At 45.3% G+C, this 13240-nt stretch overlaps 1 protein-coding gene across 2 annotated transcripts in view; it reads right to left on the bottom strand.

The window, feature by feature from the left end:
- Nucleotides 1-2298: 2298 nt before the first annotated feature.
- The window catches only part of LOC106607244 (1-phosphatidylinositol 4,5-bisphosphate phosphodiesterase delta-3-A), a 29252-nt gene continuing 18310 nt past the window's right edge, over nt 2299-13240 (bottom strand). The window contains exons 3-15 of one of the 2 annotated variants that reach the window (XM_014204017.3): nt 11029-11257; nt 9953-10082; nt 8870-9095; nt 8409-8610; nt 8062-8206; nt 7434-7586; nt 6492-6632; nt 6223-6376; nt 5873-5989; nt 5360-5538; nt 4991-5126; nt 4392-4541; nt 2299-4298 (exon numbers count right to left, since the gene is read on the bottom strand). In XM_014204017.3, the coding sequence (XP_014059492.2) occupies nt 4150-4298; nt 4392-4541; nt 4991-5126; nt 5360-5538; nt 5873-5989; nt 6223-6376; nt 6492-6632; nt 7434-7586; nt 8062-8206; nt 8409-8610; nt 8870-9095; nt 9953-10082; nt 11029-11257 (2111 nt within the window). In that variant the 3' untranslated portion in view covers nt 2299-4149. Of the gene's footprint in view, nt 4299-4391; nt 4542-4990; nt 5127-5359; nt 5539-5872; nt 5990-6222; nt 6377-6491; nt 6633-7433; nt 7587-8061; nt 8207-8408; nt 8611-8869; nt 9096-9952; nt 10083-11028; nt 11258-13240 lie in introns of those variants that run through there. The other variant, XR_014392683.1, reaches the window with a different exon arrangement.

Below are 13240 nucleotides of genomic sequence, written 5' to 3'. Positions count from 1 at the left end.
TAATTTGGTCTTTAAAATATTTAACTGCTCCTTCTGGGGAGTGCCAATATGACATCAGCGATCCAGGGTTTAGATACATCATTAGACTCACCTATGTTGATATGTTCCATCCATAGACAGTATTGGGGTGCCAGCAAATCTTGTCACCTGACCTGGGTAAAATCATATGATGCCAGTGGTGTATAGTACCTAATTAACAATACTTTAAAGTGCTACTTAAGAAGAGTTTTCGGAGATCTGTACTTTACTTTACTATTTATATTTTTGACAACTTTTACTTCACTACATTCCTAAAGAAATATTGAACTTTTTACTGACAACCCAAAGTACTCGTTACATTTTGAATGCTTAGCAGAACAGGAAAATTGTGAAATTCACGCACTTATCAAGAGAACACGTGGTCATTCCTACTGCCTATGTTCTGGTTGACTCACTAAACACAAATGCATCTTTTGTAATAATGTCTGAGTGCTGAAGTGTGCCCCTAGCTATCTGTGAATTTTAAAAACAAGAAAATGCTTTTCTTAATATAAGGAATTTGAAATGATTTATACTTTTACTTTTGATATTTAAGTATATTTTAGCAATTAAGTTTACTTTTGATACTTAAATATATTTAAAACCAAATACTTTTAAACTTTAACTCAAGTTGTATTTTACTGGGTGACTTTCACTTTTACTTGAGTAACTTCCTTACTCAAGTATGACAATTGGGTACTATTTCCACCACTGTATGATGCACTGATTTCTGTCTTTTGATTTCACATTAGTCATACATCTTTACAACATCTGGATAGGTGAAAAGAGTAAACTTATAAATGGAGGTTTAATCATCTACACTGAAATTAAATGAGTTGTGATAGTTTGATGTTCTCCAATGAATCCAGCACTACAGACTGACTAGACATTTACACTACCGTTCAAACGTTTGGGGTCACTTAGAAATGTCCTTATTTTTTAAAGAAAAGCACATTCTTTGTCCATTAAAACAACATCAAATTTATCAGAAATACAGTGTAGACATCGTTAATGTTGTAAATGACTATTGTAGCTAGAAACGGCTGATTTTTAATGGAAAATCTACATAGGGGTACAGCGGCCCATTATCAGCAACCCTCACTCCTGTGTTCCAATGGCACGTTGTGTTAGCTAATCCAAGTTTAGCATTTTAAAAGGCTAATTGAGCATTAGAAAACCATTTTACAATTATGTTAGCACAGCTGAAAACTGTTGTTCTAATTAAAGAAGAAATAAAACTGGCCTTCTTTAGACTAGTTGAGTATCTGGAGCATCAGCATTTGTGGGTTCGATTACAGGCTCAAAATGGCCAGAAACAAATAACTTTCTTCTGAAACTCGTCAGTCTATTCTTGTTCTGAGAAATGAAGGCTATTCCAAGCGAGAAATTGCAAAGAAACGGAATATCTCATACAACGCTGTGTACTACTCCCTTCACAGAACAGCGCAAACTGGCTCTAACCAGAATATAAAGAGGAGCGGGAGGCCCCGGGGGACAACTGAGCAAGGACAAGTACATTAGAGTGTCTAGTTTGAGAAACAGACGCATCACAAGTCCTCAACTGGCAACTTCATTGAATAGTACCCGCAAAACACCAGTCTCAACGTCAACAGTGAAGAGGCAACTCCGGGATGCTGGCCTTCTAGGCAGAGTTGCAAAGAAAAAGCCATATCTCAGACTGGCTAATAAAAATAAAAGATTAAGATGGGCAAAAGAACACACACTGGACAGAGGAACTCTACCTAGAAGGCCAGCATCTGTGAGGCGTCTGTTTCTCAAACTAGACACTCTAATGTACTTGTCCTCTTGCTCAGTTGTGCACCGGGGCCTCCCACTCCTCTTTCTATTCTGGTTAGAGCCAGTTTCCGCTGTTCTGTGAAGGGAGTAGTACACTGCATTGTATGTGATCTTCAGTGATGGTTGCTGATAATGGGCCTCTGTATGTACGTAGATATTCCATTAAATCAGCCATTTCCTGCTACAATAGTCATTTACAACATTAACACTGTCTACACTGTATTTCTGATCAATTTTATGTTATTTTAATGGACAAAAAAATTTGCTTTTCTTTCAAAAACAAGGATATTTCTATGTGACCCCAAACTTAAGAACGGTAGTGTATATGACTCATTTATATGGCAGAAGGAGGCTCTGTGTGTGTTGTGCATACTATCTCCTACTTCACTTCCTTAAAAATAAATCCGTTTTCTCACACAGACACCATCCAAGCACAAAAACATTGAAATAGTATGCCAAAATTGAAAATACAGAAGGGCACAATGGGGTTAAAATAGTTTTTATAAAAACTGAACATGCTTCTCTAGGCTTTCACACTTAGTATTACAATAATATTACTCTCTTCTCATTCAGTACAATACAAACCAGTTTGTGAGATGAATGAAGCAAACAGCCAAATAAATACTGTGCTAATGTCACTTAGTATACTAATGTAAATGATAATATTGCCGCTGAAGCTCAGGGGAATTATTTGTTTCTATAGTACTATAAAGATGCACCATCTTCAAAGTTAGGATTTAAGTGCTTTTTGTTGTTAAATGGACTGGGAGACCTTTCAGATTTGGTGGCTGGATTTAACACTGACCCATATGAATCTGATGCCCACAGATACAAGTCACAACAAAGTACACAACTGAAGAGACATTGAGGTAAACAGGTACGCATATACTGTCTTAGCAACTATAAGAAAGAATACTAACAGCTGTTTCCATTGAAATAAGGCAAATACAGTATTGTAAACTGTCAAAACCATTTGCCGGTTTTCAAAATTAAAGTGACTTTGAATTTAAATTTAGAGGAACAGAGGAAAGAATACAAATAATAAAGTCCAGTAACAATACATTCTACTAGTGCATTGTGGATTACTGCTTCGTAATGAAAACTGACCTTGGAAATTCATGAAAGCTAATACTTCAATTATATGTATACAATATAATCATGGTCAATTGCATTAGTCTTGGTTTGACCCTCTGTGACTTTGATGCTGTTTTTATTTAGCTAAAGGAAGTTAGTGTCAGAGAAAGTACATACAGTATGCAAATGAATTCATTTTACTGAGATAATTAGAATACTGTAACTACATTAGACTATAACATTTTACAACAATGTTAAATATAATCTAAAAACTCCTATCAGAAATTGCACACTGAAAGAAGTGTGTTTCATCAATTGCAACAAACACAATTTGTTGCAAACACATTACAGAAACATTAAGTGTTGAAATGTATTCATTTTGTCACTAAGGTTAGGCATTCACTCAGTATTTTGGACTGTGTCATGCCAGGCGTGACAGACCAATACCACAACAACTAGACTTCATTTACCGATGAAATTTAGTCATATAACACTATTGTTGTCCTGGAAAAAGGAGCTCAACTACAAGTCTTGCCCTGAAAAAATGCTTCTATAAAATTCTGTAATAGTAAAAAAAGTTATAATAATTGATTGGATTTATATAGTGCTTTTCTACCAACTGAGGTACTCAAAAGAGCTTTACATAGTAGGGGGAAACTCACCTCATCCACCATCAATGCGCGGCATCCACCTGGGTGATGCACGGTGACCATTTTTTGTGCCAGAACGCTCACCACACATCAGCTAAAAGTAGCAAAAAAGTTCCATATTTCTTAACTTTAAATATGTTAAAAATGTTGGGAAACGTCTTCATGATCTGCTCCAGGGACTCCAGGACACAAACCTGGCTTTGAGTGAGAAAAAAAAACTATATTGGCTTCATAGTAGATAGAGTTCTGGTGTAAAACAGGTCAGCGCCAAAGTCATGTCTCTATGGAAACACTGAATGCACTGATGACAGAGCACAGAATACTCTCACAACAGCAACATGCCAGAGAGTTTCTCTCCCAGCCAACACTATTCATCAACAGGCAAGACTCCCATCCAGGTTTGACTGAGGAGGACTGATGTCTTCCTCTCTGTAGCCAGGGAGCCCTATATGTCCTGCCAATTCTAAATTGGGTGTATGAGATGAGTACTAGGACATAGGCAGGCAGCAGCTTGTCCTTTTCACCCCAATTAGGGAGACTTTCCCTCCCCAAGATGAGATATGCATGGGGCTTATCAGAAAAGTGTGGCACTGGTTCAGGTAGATAGGGGTCATGCTTTGCCCTCACTCTTAGCCAAGGCCATGCGCTCAGACACAGTCTTGATGGGGACCCCCTTACGGGACACCTTGACATGGATGAAAAGGGTTGAAGGAGAGAGGCTGGAGCCATCTGCCTTCAGCAAGTGGACATGGCGGTAACCTAGAGAAAAATAGACTCACTGGTGTCAGTGTCACCTCACAGACACAATAGCTACACAAACACCCCTACAATACAGAGACAGTATCCTAGTACCTGTACGGAGACTGGTGAAGGGCAAGGTGTACTGGCCCACAAAGTCATTCTTGGCTTTGTGGTCATGGTCTTCGACTACAAAGCGTACCAGGGCCAGCTCAGGGACCTGCAGCTGGAAGCTCAAAGTGCTGTCCCAGTGTGGGTTAAAACCTACAGGGGGCATAGGAGAGCTGTCAGACACTGCCATCCACCACCATTCACAGCCTGAAAGTACTCCACAGACCGAGATAATGGCCTCTACATGAGAAGTATACTTTTCTGGTACTCCGAATACCTGCACTGAGCAAAGATAATGGAGTAGCTGGGGTATCTGTCATGTTTTATTATCTTTATGGTAAAGATAAACATAGGAGTGCAGAATAATGTTCCTGATCAACTTTCTGTGTGGAATAGTGCCGTGTGTGGTGGGAGTCATACAGGTGCCCTGGGAATACTTATCCTCATTCGCGGTAAAACATGAAATGTTCCTAGGACTATTATGTTCTTCTAATTATATTTTTAATATGGTTAATATGTGAACTCAAGGGTGTATACAACCCTCGTGATCCATTTTTTGAATGGGAGAATAATAGATGTGCAATAGATGAGTGGAAGGTTACCATTGTTGTCGATTCGGTGGGTTTTGTCTCTGGATTTATCAATGGCCACCCCGTGAATTTCCACCAACACCTGTGGGTCCACAATGGAGTTGGGCTTGTCTGTGTTGATCTTAGGGAGCTGCTGTGCTGATATTATCTGAACACAAAATCAACCCAATTACTTTTTGTGCCTTTGTATATAAAATTCTAATATGAAAATTATTCAAATGATTTTAGATGATTTTACAAAATGACTAATAAGGTGAAATAGTTTACTACCTTGGTCTGTTTCCATACCACTGCTAACTAAAATGTACACTACTATTCCAACAAGGCTGTTACCACATATAAACCACCACAACAGAATCTGATTCCCAGAAGGTTTCTCACACGTATGGTGAGCTGTGTGGGGATGTGTCCTGGCCCGCCTCCTGTGATCTCTGGGTTGAAGTTGGAGCTGGGGCTGCACAGGAAGCTGGGCTTGAGGATGTATCCACAGCGGCCGTTAGGCAGGAAACGGCCCTGGTTCAGATCCATCTGCTCCCCTGGAGTCTGGAAATTCAGAGCCACTGCAGAGAGAGAGAGAGGGAGGGAGAGAGAGGACAGACACGGGTGTGAAAAGAGACAACAACAACTTACCGTAACATATGAACAACAGAACACACTTTATCAGGCAGCAGAGTGTGAGGTTAGTTATTATGACAAGTGGAGTGAGGAATAGGAGGCTCATACCAAGCATTTGCAATGCTCTCAGAGGAGGCCCAATGTAAAATAACTTTCTATCTCCAGGAACTTCCAGGCTAGATAATGTTAAATAAATGAGCCACCTGTACCATATCCCTCCTCCCTCCCTCCCACCCCCCACCCCCCACCTCCCACCCCCCTCCAGCCCAGAGTGCTGACCCATCGAGCAGCCGCCATTCCACATATCCTGGGGGTCGTAGTTGGAGGATTGGAGGCGCTGCCCGGAGGGGTAGATCCGGCTCAGCTGCCTGCTGTTGTGTCTGACAAACAGCTTTCCTGGAAGGTGATGAGAGGACAGGGTAAGAGCTCCATTATAATACCTCAAACGCAAATAAAAAGACAGACACACAAATATGCACAACAACGTGATGCACAAATGCACCCATGTATTCAAGGACTTTCTCTACAACTACAGCGCCAGTAAGAACTATGAGTCATTATAGGATCTCAACAGGAACTGATTCACAGACAACTGTTCGGTTCAAGTTATGTCTTCCTAAGCCCCTTGCCTGTGTCCTTGATGTGTTTGAGGGCGTCATTCTCATTGAAGGATGACATCTCATCGGGTGGTTTCTGGGTAGAGTGTTGGAACCCGCGGAAGGGGACACTTCGACAGTACACCACCAGTTCAGACAGCTCTGGGCTCAGCTTAGATGAGACCGCCTAAGCCAGCAACACAGAGTGCACAAGAGAAAAGCTTGATACACAGCGTGTTCCTGATCAATTTCTGTAGACTTACAGTGCCGTCTCAGTCACATGGAAGGTAAATGTGTAGCACCTTGGCAGGGTCCTTTTTGTCCTTTTTGTTGCTGCTTGATGCCTCGTCGTCCGAGCTGGTATCAAAGCTGCTGGTCTTCCCCAGCTGGTTCAGGTGGTGAACATCCTTCTTCCCCTTCACCAGGATACGACCCCTAAGCTCCTGCAGAGACAAGACAAAGATGCTTCAAAACATATGTTAATATTCCTGTTAGTATTCCACAATCGTTCCATAAATGGGTGAGAGAGTAGAAAAGAGACAACAGAATGGGTGAGAGAGTAGAAAAGGACAACAGGTTTCTTAGGCAGAATGGGTCAAGGGTGTGTGTCCTAGAGAGCTGGGCACAGGGGTGAGTAGAGAGCTGGTCACAGGGGGTGAGTAGAGAGCTGGCCACAGGGGGTGAGTAGAGAGCTGGGGACAGGGGGTGAGTAGAGAGCTGGTCACAGGGGGTGAGTAGAGAGCTGGGGACAGGGGGTGAGTAGAGAGCTGGGGACAGGGGGTGAGTAGAGAGCTGGGGACAGGGGGTGAGTAGAGAGCTGGGGACAAGGGGTGAGTAGAGAGCTGGGGACAGGGGGTGAGTAGAGAGCTGGGGACAGGGGGTGAGTAGAGAGCTGGGGACAGGGGGTGAGTAGAGAGCTGGGGACAGGGGGTGAGTAGAGAGCTGGGGACAGGGGGTGAGTAGAGAGCTGGGGACAGGGGGTGAGTAGAGAGCTGGGGACAAGGGGTGAGTAGAGAGCTGGGGACAAGGGGTGAGTAGAGAGCTGGGGACAAGGGGTGAGTAGAGAGCTGGGGACAGGGGGTGAGTAGAGAGCTGGGGACAGGGGGTGAGTAGAGAGCTGGGGACAGGGGGTGAGTAGAGAGCTGGGGACAGGGGGTGAGTAGAGAGCTGGGGACAGGGGGTGAGTAGAGAGCTGGGGACAGGGGGGGTGAGTAGAGAGCTGGGGACAGGGGTGTGTGCCGTACCTCAGGAGAGGGCAGGTCCTTCAGAGGCTGGTCGTTGAGGGGCTTGGTGAGCAGCCTCTTGCCCAGGATGGTGCGCAGGTGTCTGGCCATGACCGTCTGCTGCTCCACCGTACAGTGGTTCTCAAGGGACAGGATCAGGGGGTACGGGGAGGCCTACGGGGGTAAAAAAGGGTTGGTTCATAAGAGGCCACTCATTAAGATGTAAGAGAAACCATAAGCTCATTAGGTATTAAGCCAGGGTTTATTCTGGACTACACTGAGGCCAAGAAGCTGTTGGACAGCAGTCTAGTCTTATCAGACTCTGAGCCAAGACTTTGACTGTAGCGTGAACTGAACGTTGGCAAAGGCAGAAAGTCTAATGTCTAGATTCGTTTTCTGCCGCTGGCCTGCTGCTATTTACATGTTAAATCTATTTTGTTTTGATGAGAAATACTTTGCTTTCCATAAACAGTCACATATGGAAGACATATGGGCACGATGGTTAAGGTGAAACATTTGGCCTCCCTATAAACCACACAACCATCTGTCCATCATCCCCCCAAACCCACTAAGAGGGTGTCACAGGCCAGGTGTGCTCACATTTTTGGGGTATTTTCTTTGTTGTAATTTAAAAGAAAACGTTACCTACCTTGAAGGCATACTGGGCGATGGTCTCGATTACCTCTTTGAAGGGCACCTTAGAAGTAAGGGTGTGTCCATGGTAGATGACAGGCTCTCCTTTGTCCCCGTCCCAACAATCCAGCTCCACACAGCGACAGCCCTGGTTCAGAGCTCTGGTTCACACAGTACATATTCTTAGTGTGTGTGTGTGTGTGTGTGTGTGTGTGTGTGTGTGTGTGTGTGTGTGTGTGTGTGTGTGTGTGTGTGTGTGTGTGTGTGTGTGTGTGTGTGTGTGTGTGCCTGTGTGTTTATGTGTGTGCGTCTATGCGCATGCATATGTGTGTTTGTGTGTTTTCGCACGTGTCTATTCAATACCTGATGTATGGCTCGGCGCTGCTGGCGCTGGTGACCTGGTCCTTGGTGAGGTAGGTGTTGTGTGAGGATGAGATGAAGTAGTGGGCCAGAGGTCTGGTCATGTCCTGGTGCACCCGGGCGTGGTCGGGGTTAAACACATCGTTCTCCAGGGACAGCATGTACATGGTGAAACCATTCTGGGTCATGAACTGGTTCTTCTGGGCTGTAGGGAGGAGTGGCACATCAAATCATCAACCTATTAATATCAGGGGAGGAACTGGCCCTGAATTTGCAGCAATTAAATGTGTCAAATATAACAACATAAAACATTCAGATAAATAAAAGCACAGTGAATGTAAGGAATGCAGTGTGAAAAAAAGTATGAAAATGTATGCACTCACTACTGCAAATGACTAAAATGTAAAATGTAAGGTCATAAAAATCCAAGGCTAAAATGATGTTCAGTGTTTCTTCGGGCCTACCCCAGTCGTTGAGCTCGTAGGTGCGGATGAGGCTCTGAGCGTGGATCAGTGATGCGTCCTCCCCCTGGTCTCCCAGGAAGTCTCTCAGCTCAGCGGTGGACAGAACACAGCCGTTACCAGAGTAATGTCTGAACACGGCGTCCAGCTCCGGCCGCCTCATCAGCTCCCTGCAGAACTCCTCGATCTCTACGTGGTCCAGACGGCCGTCACATGACCGGTCAGCTTTCTGAGAGAGGGACGGAGGAGAGGGATGGACGGAGGGACGGATCGAGGAGAAGGAGGGACAGACAGACAGAGGAGAGGGAGGGACAAAGAGACAGATGGGCGAACGGACGGACGGACAGACAGAGAGACCTTCGTTAGGGTTGTTCTGATTAAAACACACATACACAACCCCTCCACACATTTTCAAAGCGGTTCCCTAAAAACAGAGGGCTGGATCAAAGTTACTATCTTCAATTCTTATAGGTGAGCCATGTTAATATCATCAAATCTATGGGCGCTCACCGATTTGTTATGGGAGTGGCCAGCAACCCCGTCCACTCCCATAATTCATACCATATAGACAAACACACACTCCACACATTACTGCACTACAGTTGGTTTGATATTCAGTCTCTGAGGAGATGGATAGGCAGGGTTGGAGAAGGAATCACATGGTGAAGGAAGGAGCAGGAAAACAACTGGACATTAACGGAGAGGGGAGCTGAGAGACTTAGCTAGCAGTAACTATGGAGAAATGACTGGCTGCCTGATAGAGAGGGGGGAGATGGGGAAGGACGAGACCGTCTGGGGAGGGTGAAAGACAGCAGTAGAGAGAAGAGGGCAGGAGTGAGTGAGAGAGTGAGAAAGAGAGTGAGGGGCCTGCCGGTTGGCTTGCCACTGGGTTGATAATTGAGCACAGACTCCAGGCTGAGAGCGAAACACAGCCCCAATATACTCCACAGCATGCTGAGTAAACAATAGCCTTCAACCAACAACAACATCTCGCTCAGGCACATGTGCACACCCACGCAGTCAAAGTCTATGCACATTAGTGTACAAGCATACTGAATGCTGCACACACATACAGTACGTGCTCACCTTGAATAGCGAGCGTGCGTACTGTTCATTCAGGTCGATGTTGATCATCTGCAGGAGGCGTTTGACCTCGTCGTAACTCATCTTCCCATCGTCGTTCTCATCAGCCCGTCTCAGGTAGCCACGGATCCAGGTGTGGGGAGTTAAGGAGAGCAACCAGGGGAGCATTCCGAACCGCTAACCCTAAACACATCCTTAAAAGTACATTCTATGGTATATACAGTATGTATAGACACAAAACACATCTATACATACAGGCAGGGTTGATGCACATGCATACTGTATATAGGCACATTACAGACCACATCCAACTATGGGTAAGGGTCAAGTGCATCATTTCTTCATTTACAGCAATCCAGGAATCAATTGTGTAATCATTCAGAGGAGGATAAGTGGCTAATTCAATACCAGGAATTGAAATGGAATACACCCTAGTCTATGATTCCGATGTGTGTTGACTGTAGACACACATGTCCTGTTGTGCCGACATCCATCTGAAGTAAAAATACTTAAAGCCTCCTCCAAGGCCTCTGATGGAATAGAACACAGGGCTGATGTAGAAAGAGAAGCCAATATGACACCTCCCTCTTCCAGGACACGCACAACAATAAGAGCTTTTGCAAGGATGGTCTATATCAATCTACTGCAAACACTGCTGGGACATGCCAGTGTAAAACCGCACCTCAAATCTTACCCAATTACAAGCCACGGCACTAGTCTGGACATGTCCCAGAGCACATACTGCTCTATCTGCTCTCAAGATCTGGCTTTGCGTTTTACACAAGTGTGTCTGTCGTACACCTGTGACGCAAACAACCCAGCGGCTATACCAGGGATCATGTTTGACAGGATAGTCAGACTATATTTAGACGGTGCTTTTTGCTGGGCCATTGCTGCACATCTTAGGTATGCTGTGGATGCCGGATGGTGCATGTGACAGTATTATGTTCAGAGTCAGTCACCATAGCGATCCTGGCTGCCCAACCTGCACTATATTTACTTTGGGTCGAAGGCTGGCAGCCTGGCACAGCGCAGCAAAGGCCCACGGGGGGGGGGGGGGGGGGGGGGGTAAAGGATATTGGTCCAGTTTCTCCTTCTGGGTCATGTTGGCCACACGCTCCTTCAGCGTGCGTATCCCTCGGACCCAGTGCCTCGCCTCCTCCTCAGAGGAGCAGAGGAGGTCCAGACTCTTCCTGGCTCCTCTGAACACCACCGTAAAGCACTGATTCTCTGGTACTGACCCGGATAGTCTCCGCAGAGCCTCAGACTGGCAGCCCTCACGCACACACTCCACCTCTGTCACTGAGACTGGCACAGAGAGAGGTGGGGGAGGGAAGGTGGGAGAGGAGACGGTGGGAGAAACAGAGAGAGTAATTGTATCAATCTGGGTGTAGGAATAAACAGAATACAAACAGGGCACCAAAACACGTGGAACTTGAAGGGAGGTTCGGAGCTGAAAGGTCGTGAACTTTAGGGGGAGTGTGGTAACACCCACGTAGCAGTGTGACATGGCATCTCGGTGCTGGGGTCCTGATTTGGCTCTTAAATAATACGACCTGTACAGACACAGACCTGCGTCAGCTGCGGCTGCAGAATATGTTTACGACTCAGGCCTACATTCATCTGCATGACAAGGTCCAAATTTAACCAGCAACTCCATGACACTCAGGGCACAGCAGTCAAACTGACACTCAAGCGTAGGCAGGACCTTTGGCCCAATGCCATGACGTGTTTGTGTGTGTAAAGAGATAAAGGAAGAAAGAAGAACACCGTCTCACTGACTTTTAGAGAGATTAGCATGTATTTCAGCTCTCATTGACTTTTAGAGAGATTAGCATGTATTTCAGCTCTCATTGACTTCTAGAGAGATGAGCATGTATTTCAGCTCTCATTGACTTCTAGAGAGATGAGCATGTATTTCAGCTCTCATTGACTTCTAGAGAGATTAGCATGTATTTCAGCTCTCATTGACTTCTAGAGAGATTAGCATGTATTTCAGCTCTCATTGACTTTTAGAGAGATTAGCATGTATTTCAGCTCTCATTGACTTCTAGAGAGATGAGCATGTATTTCAGCTCTTATTTATAACAGTAACATATGTGGTGAAACCTATGTCGGGGGGGCGGTGGGTAGGGCTTTACATGCGTTGGCTGACCCTCTGCCCAGCAACACAACACCAGCCTACTACCCCATTACCCTCCCTGCAACACATCCAGAATAGAGCCCAGTGAAGGTTTCAAACATAAGACTAGCTCCACCACAACGACAACCCCATATCCCTTCATTAATTGAATAGCTGGATTTGTGGTTGGGTTTGTGGAGTAGCTTTTAAATCAGTCAGTTGGTTATTTAAGTAGATTTAGCAGTGCCTTTCTACACTGGGATCAGCTTTCCAGGCAAATAGTGACACACACAGACCAACGATGGCTCAGCCACAGGGCTGACTGTGCCAGAGCCAGGGGCAGCCACTAGACAACTGTCTCTTCTGACAACGGCCTCTTTCTGCTGAACAGCCCTCGCCTCTCCACCTCCTCAAAATCGCTGACACATTCCTGCCCATCGCTCCATGACAAGGGTGATATTTCAATGCGGAGAGTAGGGGGAAGTGTGGTGTATGTGTGTGTGTGTGTGTGTGTGTGTGTGTGTGTGTGTGTGTGTGTGTGTGTGTGTGTGTGTGTGTGTGTGTGTGTGTGTGTGTGTGTGTGTGTGTGTGTGTGTGGGGAGACTGGCACAGCCAAAGTGATAAGTGCAGTGCATATTTTCTAAAGCCCATCTGAACAGAGGGGATCATGCTGAGCTGCAGGTGCCAGACCCCAAAGGCCCTTGAGACCACCTGTAGTCAGCATTTGTGTGTGTGTGTGTGTGTGTGTGTGTGTGTGTGTGTGTGTGTGTGTGTGTGTGTGTGTGTGTGTGTGTGTGTGTGTGTGTGTGTGTGTGTGTGTGTGTGTGTGTGTGTGTGTGTGTGTGTGTGTGTGTGTGTGTGTGTGTGTTAATGAGAATGCATACGTCCTTCGACGCAGCCACTTTTGTGTTATCAGTAGCTGTCTGCTGTAGTGGTCAGCCTGACTTTGTCATTGTTCTGCTCTAACTGTGGCCCGGTTGGGGGAAGACGACGTCACAACCCCTGACCTCCCACACCAGCCACCTGGTCTCTCACCCTGCTGTACATGAGGCCTTATCCGGAGACATACAGTACATTTGGAAAATATTCAGACCACTTGACTTTTTCAAAATTTTAATCACATATGTATTCAGACACTTTACTCAGTACTTTATTGAATCGCCTTTGGC

The sequence above is a fragment of the Salmo salar genome, chromosome 06, assembly GCF_965601325.2.
Source record: "Salmo salar chromosome 06, fSalSal1, whole genome shotgun sequence".
Taxonomy (NCBI): domain Eukaryota; kingdom Metazoa; phylum Chordata; class Actinopteri; order Salmoniformes; family Salmonidae; genus Salmo; species Salmo salar.
The sequence above is the reverse complement of the archived record's forward strand: the minus strand, read 5'-3'. Positions and strand labels throughout refer to the sequence as shown.